The 17,458-nt window shown below is 35.3% G+C and overlaps 3 protein-coding genes across 4 annotated transcripts; 2 read left to right on the forward strand and 1 right to left on the reverse strand.

Annotated features, from left to right (window-relative positions):
- Nucleotides 1-1,119: 1,119 nt before the first annotated feature.
- On the forward strand, nt 1,120-3,656 carry LOC110736885. The gene has a single exon (XM_021917221.1). The coding sequence runs from the start codon at nt 2,112-2,114 to the stop codon at nt 3,513-3,515; it is 1,404 nt and encodes a 467-aa protein (XP_021772913.1). The 5' UTR covers nt 1,120-2,111; the 3' UTR covers nt 3,516-3,656.
- A 1,620-nt stretch (nt 3,657-5,276) lies between these two features.
- Nucleotides 5,277-9,464, forward strand: LOC110736888 (40S ribosomal protein S15a-5-like). Of its 2 annotated transcripts, XR_002514286.1 has the most exons (4): nt 5,277-5,538; nt 8,100-8,260; nt 8,428-8,667; nt 8,979-9,070. XR_002514286.1 is itself a non-coding variant. In XM_021917223.1 (3 exons), exons 1-3 carry the CDS (start codon nt 5,409-5,411, stop codon nt 9,075-9,077), a joined length of 390 nt encoding a protein of 129 aa, XP_021772915.1. In that variant the 5' UTR covers nt 5,283-5,408; the 3' UTR covers nt 9,078-9,464. The 2 variants fall into 2 exon arrangements, 1 of the variants encoding a protein (XP_021772915.1); XM_021917223.1 differs by lacking the exon at nt 8,428-8,667 and having other exon boundaries at nt 5,283-5,538; nt 8,979-9,464.
- Nucleotides 9,465-10,002: 538 nt separating this feature from the next.
- Nucleotides 10,003-13,710, reverse strand: LOC110736887 (CAX-interacting protein 4-like). The gene is made up of 3 exons (XM_021917222.1): nt 13,500-13,710; nt 11,878-12,877; nt 10,003-10,384 (listed from the first exon to the last, which is right to left on the reverse strand). The coding sequence occupies exon 2, from the start codon at nt 12,853-12,855 to the stop codon at nt 11,893-11,895; it is 963 nt and encodes a 320-aa protein (XP_021772914.1). The 5' UTR covers nt 12,856-12,877; nt 13,500-13,710; the 3' UTR covers nt 10,003-10,384; nt 11,878-11,892.
- Between the last annotated feature and the right edge of the window lie 3,748 nt (nt 13,711-17,458).

Below are 17,458 nucleotides of genomic sequence, written 5' to 3' on the forward strand. Positions count from 1 at the left end.
TATACTCCTTAATCCATATATAAAATAATCTATATTGTAGTTCGGCTCAAATACTAATGAAATTTATTTCGCAATATGAAATTTAAAACACAATTGAAGATAAATTGTCTATCACAAATATTATGCCTTTGAATGTACCATCAATATTCAAAATCTAAGATTAATTTACGTCTACATTATAGACAAAGTAGTCTAATAACATAAAAATAAAAAAAATTCCTCTAAAAAAAAAATTAACTAATAATCTTCAAACTTCCTTACTTTTCACACCATTGATCCGAACTTGATACTAACACAAAACAATCCATCACAAAGTTGACTTACTTTACCACCCAAGACCCCACAATGCAACACTATACTGTTTGCCATAGTTAAGTTTGATCGTGTCAATAATTTTTCCGAAAAACTAAAGATCGTAGTCGTCGTAGTATTCATCATCGCCATAATAATCCGAGTAGCGTATGGGATAATTAGCCCAATGATTTCCATGGTAATCAATCACACCATCTTTGTTAGAGACCGAGTAGGAATTATGAACATCACCAGCAGAATCGTTGTTGTTGATAGGCGTAGCAGAACCATGATTCTCATCGTTAGTACAAGTATTATTGTTGGGAATCACAGATGAAGAGTTCGTCAATTTATGACCCGTTCTTTTTTTGTGACGAACTTGTGTAAGAGAAATATTAAAAAGAAAAAGACCAATGCAAAGAAAACAAATCATTGCTATTAAAAACCAAAAGTTACGTATCTCTTTCTCATATGAGCTTGTTCTTCTATAACTCATTGTTTCGGACTTACGGGTCGTTTAATTATGAATGTTACTCCGTATATTATTGTACATGTATTTATAACTTTATAAGGGTTATAACTTATAAGAAACCTAAATTACTCGGATTATAACTTTTACACTAGGTATTATACGAGATGAGAGAATACTTCTTAGGAGATAAAGTTGATAATTTTAAAGTTAATAGGAATAGGATTCTGCAATAAGTCAAATTATTTATGGAAATTATTTACGACGGGGCCAATCGTTTAAATTTATGACTTGGGTTAAGCGCATATCATATGATTTTGCTTTTAGTTTAAGTTTTCCTTGACTAATCTAACATGGCAAATTGCCTAATACGAGTAGTAACATTATTTACCAAACTTTCTAAGAATACAAAAAATATCCAAAAATAAAATAAAAAGTTGTAATTGAAGAAGATCTGAAATTTAATTTGGAAAAAGACCAAACCCACTTATTATCAAATTCTCCCAAGTCAACTCCATTTATTGGGTAGTAATTAAATCAATTGAGATTTTTTAATTTTTTTTTCACGTGATTGGTTTCGTAAAATTCCATTTTTTGAGCTTTAAATTTCATGTGTTTGCCTAATTTGTGATTCAGGTGGAGAGAGAAAATTTTAATGAAATTTATAAATTTTCCAGCTTTAAAGAGCTCATATTTGCCGAATTTGTAAGCAATTTCTGGGGTTAAATTAATTAATTTGTTAAGGGTTTTTTTTGGTGGATTTTAAGCAAAATGGGTTTATTTATATCATACTTAAAGTGGTATTTTTTTATCCTATTACAAAAGTTGGGTAGAATTCCAATATTATGCTTATAAAATTCTCATTACTGGAGAGTTTTTAACACATTTTGCAGGATTCAAATTTCTGAGGGCTTTTTATTTGGAGAAAAATTAAATGTTGGTAACTGTGATCTTTCCCCTTTAATTTTTAGTATTGTATTTTTTTTTGAGTAATTTGCATGGATATGATTATATTATGATAGTTTTACCTTGTTTTTTCATTGATTTTGGTAATTGTTAAGTTAGGTATGATCTTAGAGTAGTTGATTAATTTCGAGTAATTTATAATGTTGGGTTTTGTGAATTTTGAGTAGTATTTGGTTTGTTGGGCTCTTGTAGAGAAGGGAAACTAGGTTTGATTGTATCAGTTACCGGTTCACGGTTGATCTTGATGATATGGTTACTCTAATTATCAGAATCCTCAAATTTGGCTGTTTTTGGGTAATATGCAATTTGGACCTGTGAATTTGGTTAGATCTTAGGAAGAAAGGAAGAAAAATAGTACTAGTAGGTCATTTGGATATAATTAGGCATGGCAAAGAATCCGAAATGGAGATTTAATCGAATAATGGGATGGCTTCAACTGTTTTTAGGAGTGCTGGTTATTATTGTGAGCATTTCTAGCCTAGTTAGATTCTATCATGCTGGATTTTTCTTTCATAGTGAAGATATTTGCCGTCATTTTTATGGGGAGAAGGATGCTTTCGAGGGGTTTGATGCCAAGGCGTTGTCTAATCGTATTGGGGAAGTGCTTGAAAAGATGGAAAATTTGCAAACCAAGCTTGAAGCCTATGTGCAAAAGATGGAGAAAGACAAAGATGATTTGGAGAAGAGTAATATGTCAAAGCTAGAGTTTAAGAGGTACTTGGAGGATGAGGTTATTCAACCTCTTTACGACTCTCACATCACACTTAGACAAATCCGATTACCAAAAGTGGGAGGTAGTGGAAACACGACCTTTATGGAGGAACCGTTGATAAATAATTTCGTGATTGAGGAGATCAGAAAGTATATCACCCCGAAAGAGAACAAGAATGGGAAGGTTAACATTTTTAAAACAGAGAGGATTTACAATACGATAGGCCATGCTTGTGTTTTAATGAAGAAAGATTTAGAATTCTACATGGATTATGATGTGGGTTCTTATTGCAAGGATGACTGGAATCTAGCTCAGAAGCTTATGCTTCATGGATGTGATCCATTGCCTCGAAGACGTTGCTTGACAAGGGCCTCCAAGATCTACCTCAAGCCAAAACCAATCAATGAATCACTATGGAAGATACCAGATGGAAGAAATGTCAGATGGAATCTCTACAGGTGCAGGGACTTTGAGTGCTTATCGAGCAACAATACTGATCGAGGTTATACCAAGTGCACGGGATGCTTTGAGATGGAAAAGGAGAGGCTTAAATGGGTCAACAAAAGCTCTATTTCTCCTGCTGAATTTCTCATAAGTGATGTTTTGGCTATCAAGCCAGGGGAGATACGGATTGGCATTGACTACAGCGTGGGTACTGGCAGTTTTGCTGCAAGGATGATGGAACAAAATGTCACCATTATTTCGACTGCCCTGAATTTGGGGGCACCTTTCAGTGAAATGATTGCACTTCGAGGGTTACTTCACTTGTATGTAACACCAAATCAACGGCTCCCATTCTTTGAAAACACGATGGACTTGATCCACACAACTGGTCTCTTGGATGGATGGATCGACCTGCTACTGTTGGATTTCATGTTATTCGATTGGGATCGAATTCTGAGACCCGGAGGTTTGTTATGGATAGATAGATTCTTCTGTAATAGAAATGACTTAGATGATTACATGTACATGTTCCTGCAGTTCAGGTACAAGAAGCATAAGTGGGTTGTGACTCCTAAGTCAAAAGACGAGGTTTATCTATCTGCTTTGCTTGAAAAGCCCCCTAGGTCCTTGTGAGTTTATTGCTTGATACTCATTTTGTTTAGTATTTGCAGCAAAAATTACTAATGTAATTATGCAAAAATTATGTTGTACTGAACAGTTTACATTTATATTGTTGCTCCTTTCCCTTAATGATTCAGTATGTTTCTTTTTTGATATCACCTATGCTTTCTCATAACTAGTTGAAATCTTGTGCCTTGTGCAAAGTTGTTTCATCCAAGTGCCACGATTATGTGCTTTTTTCTAAGCAGATGGTGAATTCTCATAATCCCCTTCTGTTAGAAGATTAAAATTATGCTAGGGGGAGGCTTTTTATACAACAGCTTACTCTGCTTATATCCTCGGAATTTTTGAGATGAACGGCTTAAGTTAAAGCTTTTCTCTACTGTAAGAGTGAAACTCGGTGAAGATGGTAGGGAACTCAATCTTGTGACCTTTAAGGTCATTCATAAGAGTGAAGCGACTGATTTTCTTCCCCAAAAGCTTTGAATTGTACTGTATCTAATTTTAGCTTATACTACTACCATGTCAAACTAATCTATTAGTTAATTAATTAATTAACTTATACTGAAGGCGAATAATCAATGACACTTGTCATTACCTTCTGAAAATTTTCCCGCCTTTTTCGCTTTTTATTTTTTTTTCTTTTTTTTTTTTGTAAATTCTTTACGTAAACTATTTATACCTTATGATATTTTCTTTCCAGTTTGACAATCATATTCCATATATACCCAAATGAAATATTTCTATATATCTTTTAAATACTTTACCTTATATTTTGTAATATTATTGTCAAAAATATTTAACAATCTGCATTGCACGGGATTTTAACCTAGTACTTTATATTTTTCAATGGAAAAGTTCTTTCAAATACATTTCATCTGTAATTAATTTTCATTTGAACCCTAAAGAATTCTTATTTTCGCTTATGGACACATCTATGGATGAAATGACTCAGCTCATAGAATTATTGTACTTCCTTCTTTTTTGAGAAGAAAAACATCTTTCGTGAACTACAATAGTGATATACGGAGTAACATTTTGAACACTTCACAAATAAAACACAAATATCAAACAAGAAAAACAACTATATAGTAATGTTATTATAATCATCATAAACCAAACCAAAATTAATCTTTTTTTTTAAAGGTAAAAAAAATAAACATTAAGAAGCCCTTCTCACGAGGGAAATTCCTAATGTATTACTCGTATGCATTTAGAGAAATTAACTTTGACCAAACCTAAATTGATCTGATTCATAATACAATTGTACTCGTAATTAATTAACCGATCATCGTATCTAGAATTAAAGACGGATGATTTTGCAGCGGTCATTTGAAAAATAATTATCATATTATTTTAATGATATATAATATGATTGGTTTATTTTTTCACGTTACAAAATAGCCACAATTAGTCTTATTATATCTACAATGTAAATATAAATTTTGAAAATTTTTATCTAACATAAATAAATATTTTTTGAAAAACTATAAAATAAGAATAACAATTACATAAATGAAACTAAAAATTTGATAAATCAAAAAAATGTTGATAATGTTATTTGATACCATTAATTAAGTAATATAATTAATAACTTGGAAAAAAAATGTTAATTATAAATTATATAATCATTAAAACATTATTCTAGTCATATTTCAAACGACTGTTATAAAATTTTCAAATCAAGACGACTCGACCTTTCACCCGATTTGACAACTCTCAATTTCCTCCTTTAAAAATCCCACCAACATGCACTTCGCATCATATAGTAAAAAAGGTCCAAATAAAAGAGGCCCAAAAACAAACATTGAAAACCCTCTTGATTTCAATTTCAATCACACTGAATTCCCTAAAACCTCATTCATCTTCAACGAGCAAACAAGCAAGTGAAGGAGGAGAGAGAAAATGGGGAGAAGAATACTCAACGATGCTCTTCGCACCATTGTTAACGCTGAGAAGAGAAACAAAGCTACTGCTGAACTCCAACCCATTTCTACGGTCATGTGCTCCTTTCTCCACATCATGAAAAATCGAGGTCTTTTTTTTTTTTTTTTTTTTTTTTTTGGGGTCAATTTATGCTTGTGATTTGATTAAAAATTCTATTTTTATGGGTGTTTTCTGCAATTGAATTTGACCCTTTAAGTTGCTTCTTTGTTTGCATCTTAATTTGGTTATGGTTTTTTATTTGGGAGTGATTTTAGCTCGAAATTGATGCTTCTGTTGAGATATGATTTCCTCTTTTTCTGGAAAATTTGGGTTGTTTAGGAAGATAATTGTACTGGGTTGCTGTAGAATTTGTCGTTAATAGAATGATTAGGGAGTTTTAGTAATTAGTACTGTATTATTGATGTTTATGCATAGGATGAGAGTTTAAGTTGATCAGTTCCACAACAACAAACAACCTTGCAAGATCTACTATAGCTAGTGATTATTGTATGGTCCTCGAGCATTCCCTCCCTTTGCAATATGGCAGAACTCGGTTGCCAAATTGTTTTACAAAGGGTTCTTGTTTTCACTTGTTGTTGTGAGTGTTGACTGTTGAGAGCAGTGGTTCGGACCACACATTAATTACTTCATTATAGTGGAATAAGAGGGGAGTAAGATCATAAGAGTTGGATGTATACGGGATTGGTTCTTGGAAATAGGATTTAAAGTATTGATGTTTTGAGGTGGAAGTTCAATTTCGTGAGATATCGAGCTAGACAATTTCAAGGACTTAAGACATATTCTTGGGGGTTAATGAATCGCACTTGAGTAAATTTTCTAGTTTAAGCAGTCTAGGTGTATATGGAAAATAATGTAGTACTCATAAGTCATAACATCTGTAACCTAAAGTTCCAAACCCATTGTTGCGAGGGAAGTTAGGCCTAGGAAAATTTCAGTATTTCTCTTATTCGTGCCCTGCTTGGACCTATGGCTATAGGCAGCATTTAGTTGGGGTGAGCATAAAGGAAACATTGTCAATGTTTGGGGATTAGATTTCCATCCACGGATCACATCACTGCAGCTTCCAAATGTTATCTTCATACTTTTAGTGCAGAATAACCTGTTGCAACATTAATCTGTTATAGGTTTTCCCTTATGAACTTGAAAAGAAAGAAAAATGGTTAAAGTGCTGAACATTGGCCAATGTTAGAAACATTGGCCAATTGTGTATGATTCTGGCAATATTAAGCCATCGGCAACCTGAGTTGGAGAATGCATGTGGGAAGGATTGTGCCTGTAAATTTCTTCAAAAGCCTTTACATATAGGTTTATGTTATGCTTAATCATCTAGAATCATAGATTGAATTTGAACTTTAGCTCATTTGACTTTATAATCGCTTTCTTAAATCTTAACCATGACCGGTGATGAAGAAAGTCTTGGGGAATGAGATTATCTAGCAGATTTAGTTGGCAGAATCTATTATTTAGAGCTTCCCACATGCAGCACTTTTGAGATGCTATAAATTAATCTAGCAGTCATTGGTGATAAACTTGTAAATAGCTAATCGGTAATACTGTAATACATCACAAGAAAATTATTTGAACTGCACATGTTCCCTCCAAAAAATTCTCATGTTGTTATGTTACTGGGTAGCTTTTACCATCTGTTGCTGTGAGCCTGTGACTATAACTTCTATCTATTGTCTTTGTCAGTTTAGTGAAGCCAAAAAGTGTATTAGTATCCTAAACTCTAAAATAAGCTGATTGAGTCTGAAATCTCCACCCTTTTTGTACACTTTGATCCAAATCTAAACTTACGTTCCATCTTTTCACTCTCTTAGAGACGACACTGTTCCGATAGGTCACGAATAAATTCATATAAATACCTTTTTTTCACTCTTGGGCTAGCTTATTATTCTAAACTGTTGTCAAATTCACAGAATCTCTGTATGATTGCATGTAATGGTACATTGGTACATATACAGAACTAGTTTTCTATCAGTAAGTCAATTCTAAACTTGGTCAGTGACTTATATTTTGTGTTCATTAAGCACTACTAGAAAAGGTGATATTATTAATGTCTAGGGGCTTGTGTCAATGGACCTTAGATATAGGAGAGATTGGAATGAATCAAGATGGATATGCTGAAGCTTGGTGCTGTGAGTTACCAGACAATCTTCACAAATCCTTCCTTGCCTGATAGAGGTTGGTGAGGTTTTGGTAACCAACGCATGGTGTTGCATTATTTGGATATGCTACCAATACAGGTTTAGCTATGGGGAACATTATTGAGATGTTTTGTTCCAGTTCATGTAGCTGACCTTATCATTTGGATTAAAGCTCTGATATTGTTGCGGTCTATACCCTAAAGTCTATGCGTTCATTTAATAACAAATGCTTGATTCTTTTGTTTTTTTTTTCCCACTTGAAAATCAGGCTTTTGCTATTAAGTTCTGTAGCCGTTTTTTCAAGTCATTATTACTTTCTTAACTACAAAAAGTCAAATTTTGGTGATTTGGCAATTTTAAACATTTTGCTTCTAAGACTACACAAATTCTTCGTATATAATTAGATATATTGTTTCCTTGTATGAATGTGGATTTGAGCTTCATTGGCCGACTACCCCTGTACTTCCTTTTTCACAAAGAAAGCTGGTTATCTTATTTGCAGGGTATATCAAAGATTTTCAAGTTCATGATCTGCATAGAGTTGGAAAGGCAACTGTAGAACTTCTAGGACGGGTGAATGACTGCAAAGCTCTCACTTATAGACAGGACTTGAAAGCAAAGGATGTTGAAAAGTACAGAAAGGAGACTCTCCCAACACGACAGGTGTGTATTTTCATACTCTGAAAGCATTCTGACTAATGTCCATGTGCTCCTGATTGCAAGAATCAAGTGAGAGCTCAGCACTAGGTTTGGGTTTGTTTCTAATGTGCTCTAAGCTCATGGTTGTTGAGCAATAGTAAGTGGTTGAATTTTGTCCCCCTTCTTTTCAGTTTGCAGTTTTGCACTCAGCACTGGATGGGAAGTGGACGTCTCACCCCTTACTGCTCTCCAAAAATAAAAAAGAATTTTTTGGATTCCTGGTCAATGAAGTCTAGAAGAGATTCGACTTTACAGCTTGTTTGTGAAGTTAATTTTCTCCTTATGAGTTCAAGCATTTTGGGTCGTAAAAAAAAGAGATTGAATAGGAATTACGTATCCCAATTTTTGACCACGGATCTATCTATGCATTGGTAGGTAACGACTTTTTCATTACCCCAGCAATTGACCTAGGATAGTTATACTAGACCTAGCAATTGATTTAGGCTAGGGAAGAGGGAGTCATTCACTGTGCGTAACTTAGGAGCAATCTTTATAACAGTCCTCACCGAGAAAGAAGGTTGGTTAAAATGAGTCCTATTCAAAGAGATACAATCAAGGCCTAAGGGAGGGCTATCTTAAATGGTTTCATTTTTATTTTTTACTTCGTATTTTTTCGGGAGGGGGTGTTCGTTCTTGTGTCTTCTCTGATGTTTATCTCTTTTATTTTTGTGTTTTTTTGCAGTGGGGCTACGTTGTAATTACAACTCCAAACGGTGTCCTGGACCATGAAGAAGCCATCAAACAGAATGTGGGGGGTCAAGTTCTTGGTTATTTTCATTGATTACAAACTTGATATGGCTTCTGTAGTCAAATATACTGGTGGAAATGATTGTGGGTATGAGATTGTAGCCCATTTTTAACAAAGTTGCATGAGACAAAAGTTTGATCTACTCAATATCACATCATTTTCATGTTTGAAGATGCTACATTAGGTCTTGGCCAAATATCATGTATTCTTCATTGTGTCATTTTCCCGGATTAGTTTGGTGCAGAAATTGAAGTCCTTTTGATGTTCTACAGAAATCCATGTGAAAAGAATTCCTATGCCTACAGGGGCTTCAGCAATTACTGTATTATCTTCTAGTGAAAACTTGAAATCGAGTGGAAACTTGAAATTTCGAGTGGTTATTTGCTACTCCGTATTATTTGAATAAGCACATAAACTCCAGATATGGCTCTAGATCATGATTTATGTCAATCTTCAAGGATAAAATACTACAGAGTAACAAATAGGGCTTAATTTACTCAAATTGTTCAGTTTTTTGGACTAAATTATTGCATTTGGCAGTAAAGATTAGTGAGGAATTGAGTATTGACAGCAAAAGGAATTATGAAGGGTTGATTGACAAATAATACACTAAGACAAGAAAAAGCAATGCAGTGATTATCATTAATTGAATCTCTTTGAAAACGCCCTACAGCAAGGTTGTAACACGTTGCCTAAGATTGCAGTAAACTAGAATTATTCATCAATAATGGTTGTTTTTATTTCAAGGAAAGAGAAAAAATAAAAATAAAAAAGCAAATTAAGGAACAACAGGCACTAAATATTATAAGTACTGCAACATGTTGCTGGCTAAATTGCTTTGTCAATATGCTTGAATTTGATGATAATGCATCAAAATTTTGTTACACTAACTTAAAAACCAATGTAAAATAAGATCAACCTGGAACTCTGGAAGCTGAGAACATTTTAACATCAGATATTCAAGATAGTTGATGGGGAGATGCAAGAAATTTTGAACATGGCGTAAGACGTACGCAGACAATAACATACTTGTGTACAAGTCTGTCCATGTTCATCGTGGATGTTCCCAGCAAAAACATAAGATTATATAATAACTTACTAAAGTCATAACCAATACCATTCACCATGTAGGTTGAATAAACAAGCAAAATTAAATGGATAGCTCCGTACATAAAAGCAACCAGTTTCGTAATAACAGAATACAAGGGGCAAGAGCCCTACTACTATATTTGATTTCCATTCCTCGGAAACATGGAAGATAGATGGCATATTTCACAGCGCTCAGCCATATATAACTTTGCAGTAGCTAGTTCAGATGACATGGTACATGAATCCACTCCCTGCAAGATTGTAACAACCACAAATTATTAATCTGCTTGACTATTTTAGATAGTGAAGATAATGGACAAAAAACGAGGGAAACATAACCAAACACACATAAATGAACACACAGATACTAAACACAATATAACCTAACCAATGTCATTATTATGAATGACTCGTTAAAAACAGCGAGCTGCATAAACATCTCCCATCACTTCCAGTTGGACAGGCATAAAGCATACAGATAGAACCCATTATACTTCTACATGTGGAACAATTGAAACCTTTCTTTTTACTTATTTGTTTGTCCTCCACACCCCCCCCCCCCCCCCGCCGCCCCAAACCCCCCACAAGTCTTTCTTCTTTGGCCCATGCCATGGGCCAGATTCAGAGGTTGTCTGTAAAGGAGGCGATAAGTATACACATAGTATATGCAAGCATGATGCCTTGTCAACACTCCATTGGTATTGGAGAGCAACATAAGGCAACAATCACATTAACAATCAACCACGTGAGCCAACTTATGGTCTCAAACTGGATACATGAATAAATGTCTTACTTGGGAGTTGGGACCATCCAAACCATCAATGACACGGGGTCCTTCAGATACTCCTTATTGTAGCATAGTTAGAGTCTCATGAGTGATATTAAGTTAATGCATGCTTCGAGTTTCTAGATCCATCAAAAAATACAAGGCTAAAGGAGTGAAAGATAATCGACAACAGCGAAGTTGGAAAATAGCAGGACAGGAAGAAGACAATTGATGTAATCACTCAATTTAAAGAAAAGATAAGAGCAGCTACAAGGTGCAAAGCAGTATACAACCGGAACCTCAATTTCCACATGAAAAGCAGATAATATGAAGACTTCAGGTGCCAGAAAGAGACAATAAACCCTTGTAAATTGTAACTAGGTGAGTATGAAAGAGCAAAAAAAAAAAAAAACATAAACAATAGGTTTTGTCTACATAAAATAGAAAAAATCTCTCTTGAGGAATAATCAGCAAGACATGCACAAATCTTTTTACACAAAGGCAACCATTGTATACACAAGTCAAGCAAACATATAAGAAATCTAGATTAACTGTAGAATATATAGAAGTAACCAGCAAGGACAACATAGAAAAATGATTTGATAAATACAAACTTTAACACAGCATTAGTTAAAAATAAATAAATAAAAAATACACAAATACACAAATAACAGTAACGGTGTGTTTGGATTGAAGGAAATAGAGGGAAAGGAAGGGAAGGGAAAGGAAGGGAAGGGAAATGGAGAGATTGGGTTTCCTTTATTTGGATAACAAATGAGGAAGGAAGGGAATTGGAGGGAAGGGAAATGGAGAGATTGGGTTTCCTTTATTTGGAAGGAAAACTCACCATTCTTCCCTTCCCTCCCTTTCCCTCCCCTCCTCTTCTCCTCCCTCCCCTTCTTTTCCTTCCCCTTTCTATAACTAAACACACTGTAAGGGAGCCACAATTCATAATAGATTACTCATTGAAGCTCATACCTAAAGATAACAACATTACTCATCATCTTCATAAGATCGTTTCCGGCTCTTCTTGTCTGAGCGCTTTGAGTGCCTTCCAATCCTAGAATCCTCCGAGTCACTGACATCGGAATCAGAAGGTAACCTAGCCCTCCTGCTCTTTCTCTTACGCCGCTTAGGAGATTCATCAGTATCATCTGAATCATCTGCATGTCGATGGCTCCTCCTCCTCCTCTTCTCCTTCCTACTCTTCCTCTTTCGACGTTCCTCCTCTTCATCAGATGATTCATCCTTCTTCATTCTCTTTTCCTTTCTCCTCTTCCTGCGAACATCATTATCATCATCTGAATCGGTCCCTGATCTTTTCCCACTCCTCCTCTTCTTTGACCTACCCCTTTTCTTCCTCCTTCCAGAATCAGAATCTTCATCATCCGAGGTATCTTTCTTCTTTTTTGTAGACTTCAATTTGCTACTGGCCTTCTTTTTCTTCCCATATCTTTCAGCAATAATCTTCTCCATCTCAGAATCTTCACTAGAATCAGAGCTCTCAGTCTCATCATCCACCTCAGAACTCTCCTCTCCGCTCTCAGCAGCCACTTTACCATTCATTTTCCCAAAACTACCCTTAATTTTCTGCAGCCCTGCCAAGACATTGGCCTGAATCAGATCTTGGTCTTTCTCATCCTCTTTAACACTCAGAAAGTTCCTACACTGAAAAGTAAGATGCCCAACACGGCCACACTTCTTGCAAGCACCACGGGCCTCGTCGTTATTTGAACCAGTGATTCGAGCTAGAGCAAGCAAACCCTGGAAATTTGCATAAGCATTCTCAGGATCTTCCTCAGTCTTGCTCTGAGAAGCCACCTTGGAATCATCTTTGGTGGGAGCATAGGGATCATAACCAATCGCACTCTGCCAAATTCCGTGAGTCTGAAGAGCAGCACTACTGTGCACCCGGTTATTCGCGGGCATACGCACCCTACCTGCTGTAGCCGGCATTTTGAAACCAGAATCTACAACTCTAAAACAACACAAGGGAAACAAGATCAGAATTTAGAAATAGATGAACAACAAGGATTTCAAACAATAATCCCCAACAAATATCAAAAGAAAATTAATATTTCAAATACAGAAATTTGTCAATAGATCCAATTGATTGATCACACTTCGTTTTACTTACCATAAAATTCAAATTCTAATCTTCCCAATTCACAAGCTAACGAAATACGAACCTTTTCACCGATTAAAGTGTTAAATCAATGTTCCCACTAATCATAAGGAAATAATTTTCGGGCATCACGATCAATGCAACAAAAACTAGTCATTATTAACCTTCAAGAAAAACCCATGAAATCAATTTGACAATAACAAAATCATTTGTAAAAAGTAAAATATTGTCATTCAACTAAACAATGAGACACTAACTATTCAACCCCAAAATTCCAAAATCCAACCTATTCAATGCTATGTTTAATTCGCGTATTCTCTCCTTTTTTTCTAAAAAGATTACAAAGTTTTCTTTTTCCCCCACCTCCAGGCAAGATCATACGATGCTTATAGGAAAAGAAACATGAATTCCTCAAATTTAAAAAGCAATAAATTAGAAACAATTAAGAAATTAAGAAAGAAAACTGAGAAATTACCGAAATCAAATTAGGGTTTTCCGAGGCGATTGAGAATGGAGACGGCGGAAGCGAGCGCGAAGGCCGAGGATCGGCAAAGAGGAAACTAAGCGGCGAAAAAGCTTGAGATTTGAGCTTTAATGGCGTCTGGATAAAGAGAGGGAATTGATGAGGATGAAAAACGAAAAAGAAGGCAAAGAGATAAAGTGTCGGGCAAATTGAAGAAAAAAGGATATTGCATTACAATTTTTAATTTAAATTCTACGGTTTATATCAATTCTCACAATTGAAATTTAAAGAGTATTTGTTGACTTTTTAATATATTTTTGAAAACATTGACATGATCCGTTTTCTTTAAAAGGTTGCGAGCACAAGAAACGGGTACTGACACGGATATGGATACGAAACGGATACTGAAAAACGTCTATCGTAAAATAAGGGATACGGGTACGGAATGTTAAAATTCATATAATATGTTTTTTTTAAAAAAGAATTTGACCATATATTTGTCATTCCGTCCTTTCATTAGATAATAGTGTATCATATTAACAATGAGTTGTATAAAGGCACCCATATTATTTAACAATTACCTTATTTATCTTACTTTACTTAATTTTTTACATTTAACAAAAGTTGAACATTCTATATTATAGTAGGATACGGTCCGAGACATATCGTCGTGTGTCTCACGAGTGTCGGTGTCTGACACAGGGTCCGACACGGACACGGCAATTGGATGAAGTGTCCATGTATCCTAGGTTACAACTATTGATTAACTTAGACCGGTCCTAATTAATTTTAGGAGTGCCCTTTATAAAATGATCCTTAACATATTTTTAACCGATTTGATATGTTAATATTGACATGTGTCTTGTTTTTGTTAGGCATAACACGTGACAATTTTAACCGGTTAACTCGGTCATTATAAGGTAGGAACTGTTTTAAGGACACCCCTGAAGTTAGGAGTTAATCAATAGTTGAGATCGTTTAAAGAAAAATGTCCATAGTTGAGACTGGTGAGAATCTATCCCAGGATTCCCTGAAACCGGAAAGAAAACTCAAACCACCTATTCTTCATTCTCTTAAATTTAATTTCAAATATTGTACTACCTTTATTTTAATCAAGTGTTTTAATTTGACTTTTTACACTATTTATTTATTACATTTTGAGACTTTGAGTTTTTGACCAATGTTAGTAAGTTATACTTCGTACATTAAAAAATAAACATAATCATGTGGATATTTATTGAAATCATCTCAATATATAGTTTTTAAATATCAACTTTAATAATTTATACTTATTGATAATAAAAGAAATTATTAGTCAAAATTCTACATTGACATATATACCCAGTCAAACTGGGGGTTTATTGGGGCACTTATTTAAAAAAAAAAAAAAAAAAAAAAAAAAAACAGATAAAAAAACTAAGGGAGTGCTACGTAAGTGGTAAGAGCATTTACATCGGTGAGCTAGATCACAAATGCAAATGCACAAATTTTTCCACCTCATTTCTACTAGTTTTTTTTTAAGTAAAATTAATCCATTAATAAAAGTCATACGACATATCACATGAGTATATTATTCATAATACTAATTGAAATGAACTTGACTATAAGGTGTAAGCAGCAGCAGCTGCAGCAACAACAACACCAAGAATAACAAAAACCAATTTCTATTCTCATAATTTTTTTTATTGACTCCAAATCCTTGCGGAACTTAAATGACATACACTTTAGACATATCCAAGTGATCATTATTGCTTGTGTGTATCTAGTTCGAGAAGTATTAATGCACGTTCCCTCTAGATTTTGCCTTGAGAGGGTTTTTGTTCTAGCTTTTCTAGCTAGGGTTTCTTGATTTTCAAGGCTCTTCTCGATTCTAGATCGAGTTTCTTTCTCTTTTCTTTGTTTGTTTCTCAAGTTATTGGTTTTCCTTTTCATTATGATGGAGTCCGATGAGCAGTCGACCCTAGCATTACATGAGAAGGAGATTGTTGACAATGTTGTTAAGGAACCCCCAATCTGGGAGGATCCTAATGAAGCAATTGAGTGGGATGATGAAGGAGAGGACGATGATGAAGCCCGCATTGAACTCGCTCTTGTAGGTAAACTTTGGAAAAATCGTAATGTTAATGTTAACGCTTTTATTTTGACGATGAGAGGAGTGTGGCAACCTAAGCATGGAGTGGATGTTTCTAATATTGGTAAAAGTCAATTCTTGTTTCAATTTTACCACTGGAGAGATAAGCAACGAGTGATTGATGAACAACCTTGGCACTTTGATAAACGTGCTCTTATCCTTGGAGAAACTCTTGATTCGGTGAAACCATCAGAAATTGAACTGTTCCATTTGCCTATGTGGATTAGGGTTTATAATCTCCTTCTCAAAGGAAGATTGAACCTAGCTAATGTTGAGAAAATTGGGAATAAATTGGGTGTAGTCGTTAAAATGGATGCAGCCGCGAAGGTAGGAATTGACAAATCGATTTGGCTTTGAGTTTTAGTTGATGTACGTTAACCTTCGTTCAAGCATGTTCGATTGAAGCTTAGGGGTGGAATTGAAGAGGCTTTTGAAGTAAAGTACGAAAAACCTCCTCTATTTTGCTTTTATTGTAGTCTAATAATGGGGCATGGTTTAAGAGACTGTGAAGAGCACAAGGAAATTGAAGAGCCGAAACTTATGTATGGGGCCTGGATGAAGGCCTCCCCTTGGAAGTATAATCTGGGGCTGACAGAAGGTGGGGAAAGGAATGAAGGAAGCTACGCAAAATCTACGTTTGTGACTAAACCGAAGAAGAAATCAGAGTTGAAGAGTGTTAGTACAATGCAAGTGACGGAGATGTTGAACAAACTTGATAATGTTGATTTGAGTAGTGGGGAAGGGGTGAAAATTCGACCTGTGTAATGCCTAGTGAAGTGTTCACTTATAAAAGTGGGGAGGATAGTAAGACTGTGAGTGTGCATCCAAGTGGAGGGGAAAAATCCGGTAATAACCTGATTCATAAACAAAAGCAGTGGAAGAGAACTAGAAGGGATGATGACCATAGTATGGGAAATAATGTGATGATAGCTGGTGAGAAAAGAAAATGTATGGAGGAAAATGAGAATGATGGAATGAGCTGTGAAGAGATGGAGAAAAAAAAAGAAGAGAATATTGTTGAACTCTGATGTTAGTGTGGCGAGCCCTACCAACAGGGCTCTCGATAAACAATGAGCTACATCATAGCTTGGAATTGTAGGGGGTTAGGGGGCACCCCTGCAATTAATGCCTTGAAATGCATCGTGTTTCTTGAAGGTCCCCAGATTGTGTTCCTCTCAGAGACTAAATTGAAAGCTTTTGAATTTTATAAAATAAAACAAAAAACAAAATTTGATAGTGCCTTTGTGGTTGACTGTGATGGGGAAGGAAGGAGAAGAAAAGAGGGTTTAGCTTTGATGTGGAAGAGCTCAGTTAACGTCATAATATACTCTTACTCCCAAAATCACATTGATGTAGGGGTTGGGCAGTGGAGGTTTTCCGGATTGTATGGCTTCCCTGACGATGAATCAAAGTTCAAAACTGGGCAGCTCCTTAAGAGGTTGGGGGATGCGAATGTGCAGCCTTAGCTTTGCGGGGGTGAATTCAACCTTGTGGTCCAGTCAAGTGAGAAATCAGGGGTCGTGCATTCAATTATGATGATGCTGATATTCTCAGAGATGCGGCTTCTCACTACCAGTTTGAAGACCTTGGGTATATTGGGCATGATTTTACGTGGTTGAACAATAGAGGTGGTTCGAAAAATGTGCAAGAAAGATTGGATATATTTTTTGCGAACAGAGAATGGAGAGAGCTTTTCCCAGGTTCCTTTGTCACTCATCTTACTAAGAGAAAAGTTGATCATCTCCCTTTACTTTTGTGCATAAAAGAAGCTGTGAATTCACCAAAAAAAAAAAAGAAAAAAAAGCAGTATCGATTTGAAGAAATGTGGCTTCGTGATGAA

This window comes from Chenopodium quinoa, unplaced genomic scaffold, assembly GCF_001683475.1.
Source record: "Chenopodium quinoa cultivar QQ74 unplaced genomic scaffold, ASM168347v1, whole genome shotgun sequence".
Classification (NCBI taxonomy): domain Eukaryota; kingdom Viridiplantae; phylum Streptophyta; class Magnoliopsida; order Caryophyllales; family Amaranthaceae; genus Chenopodium; species Chenopodium quinoa.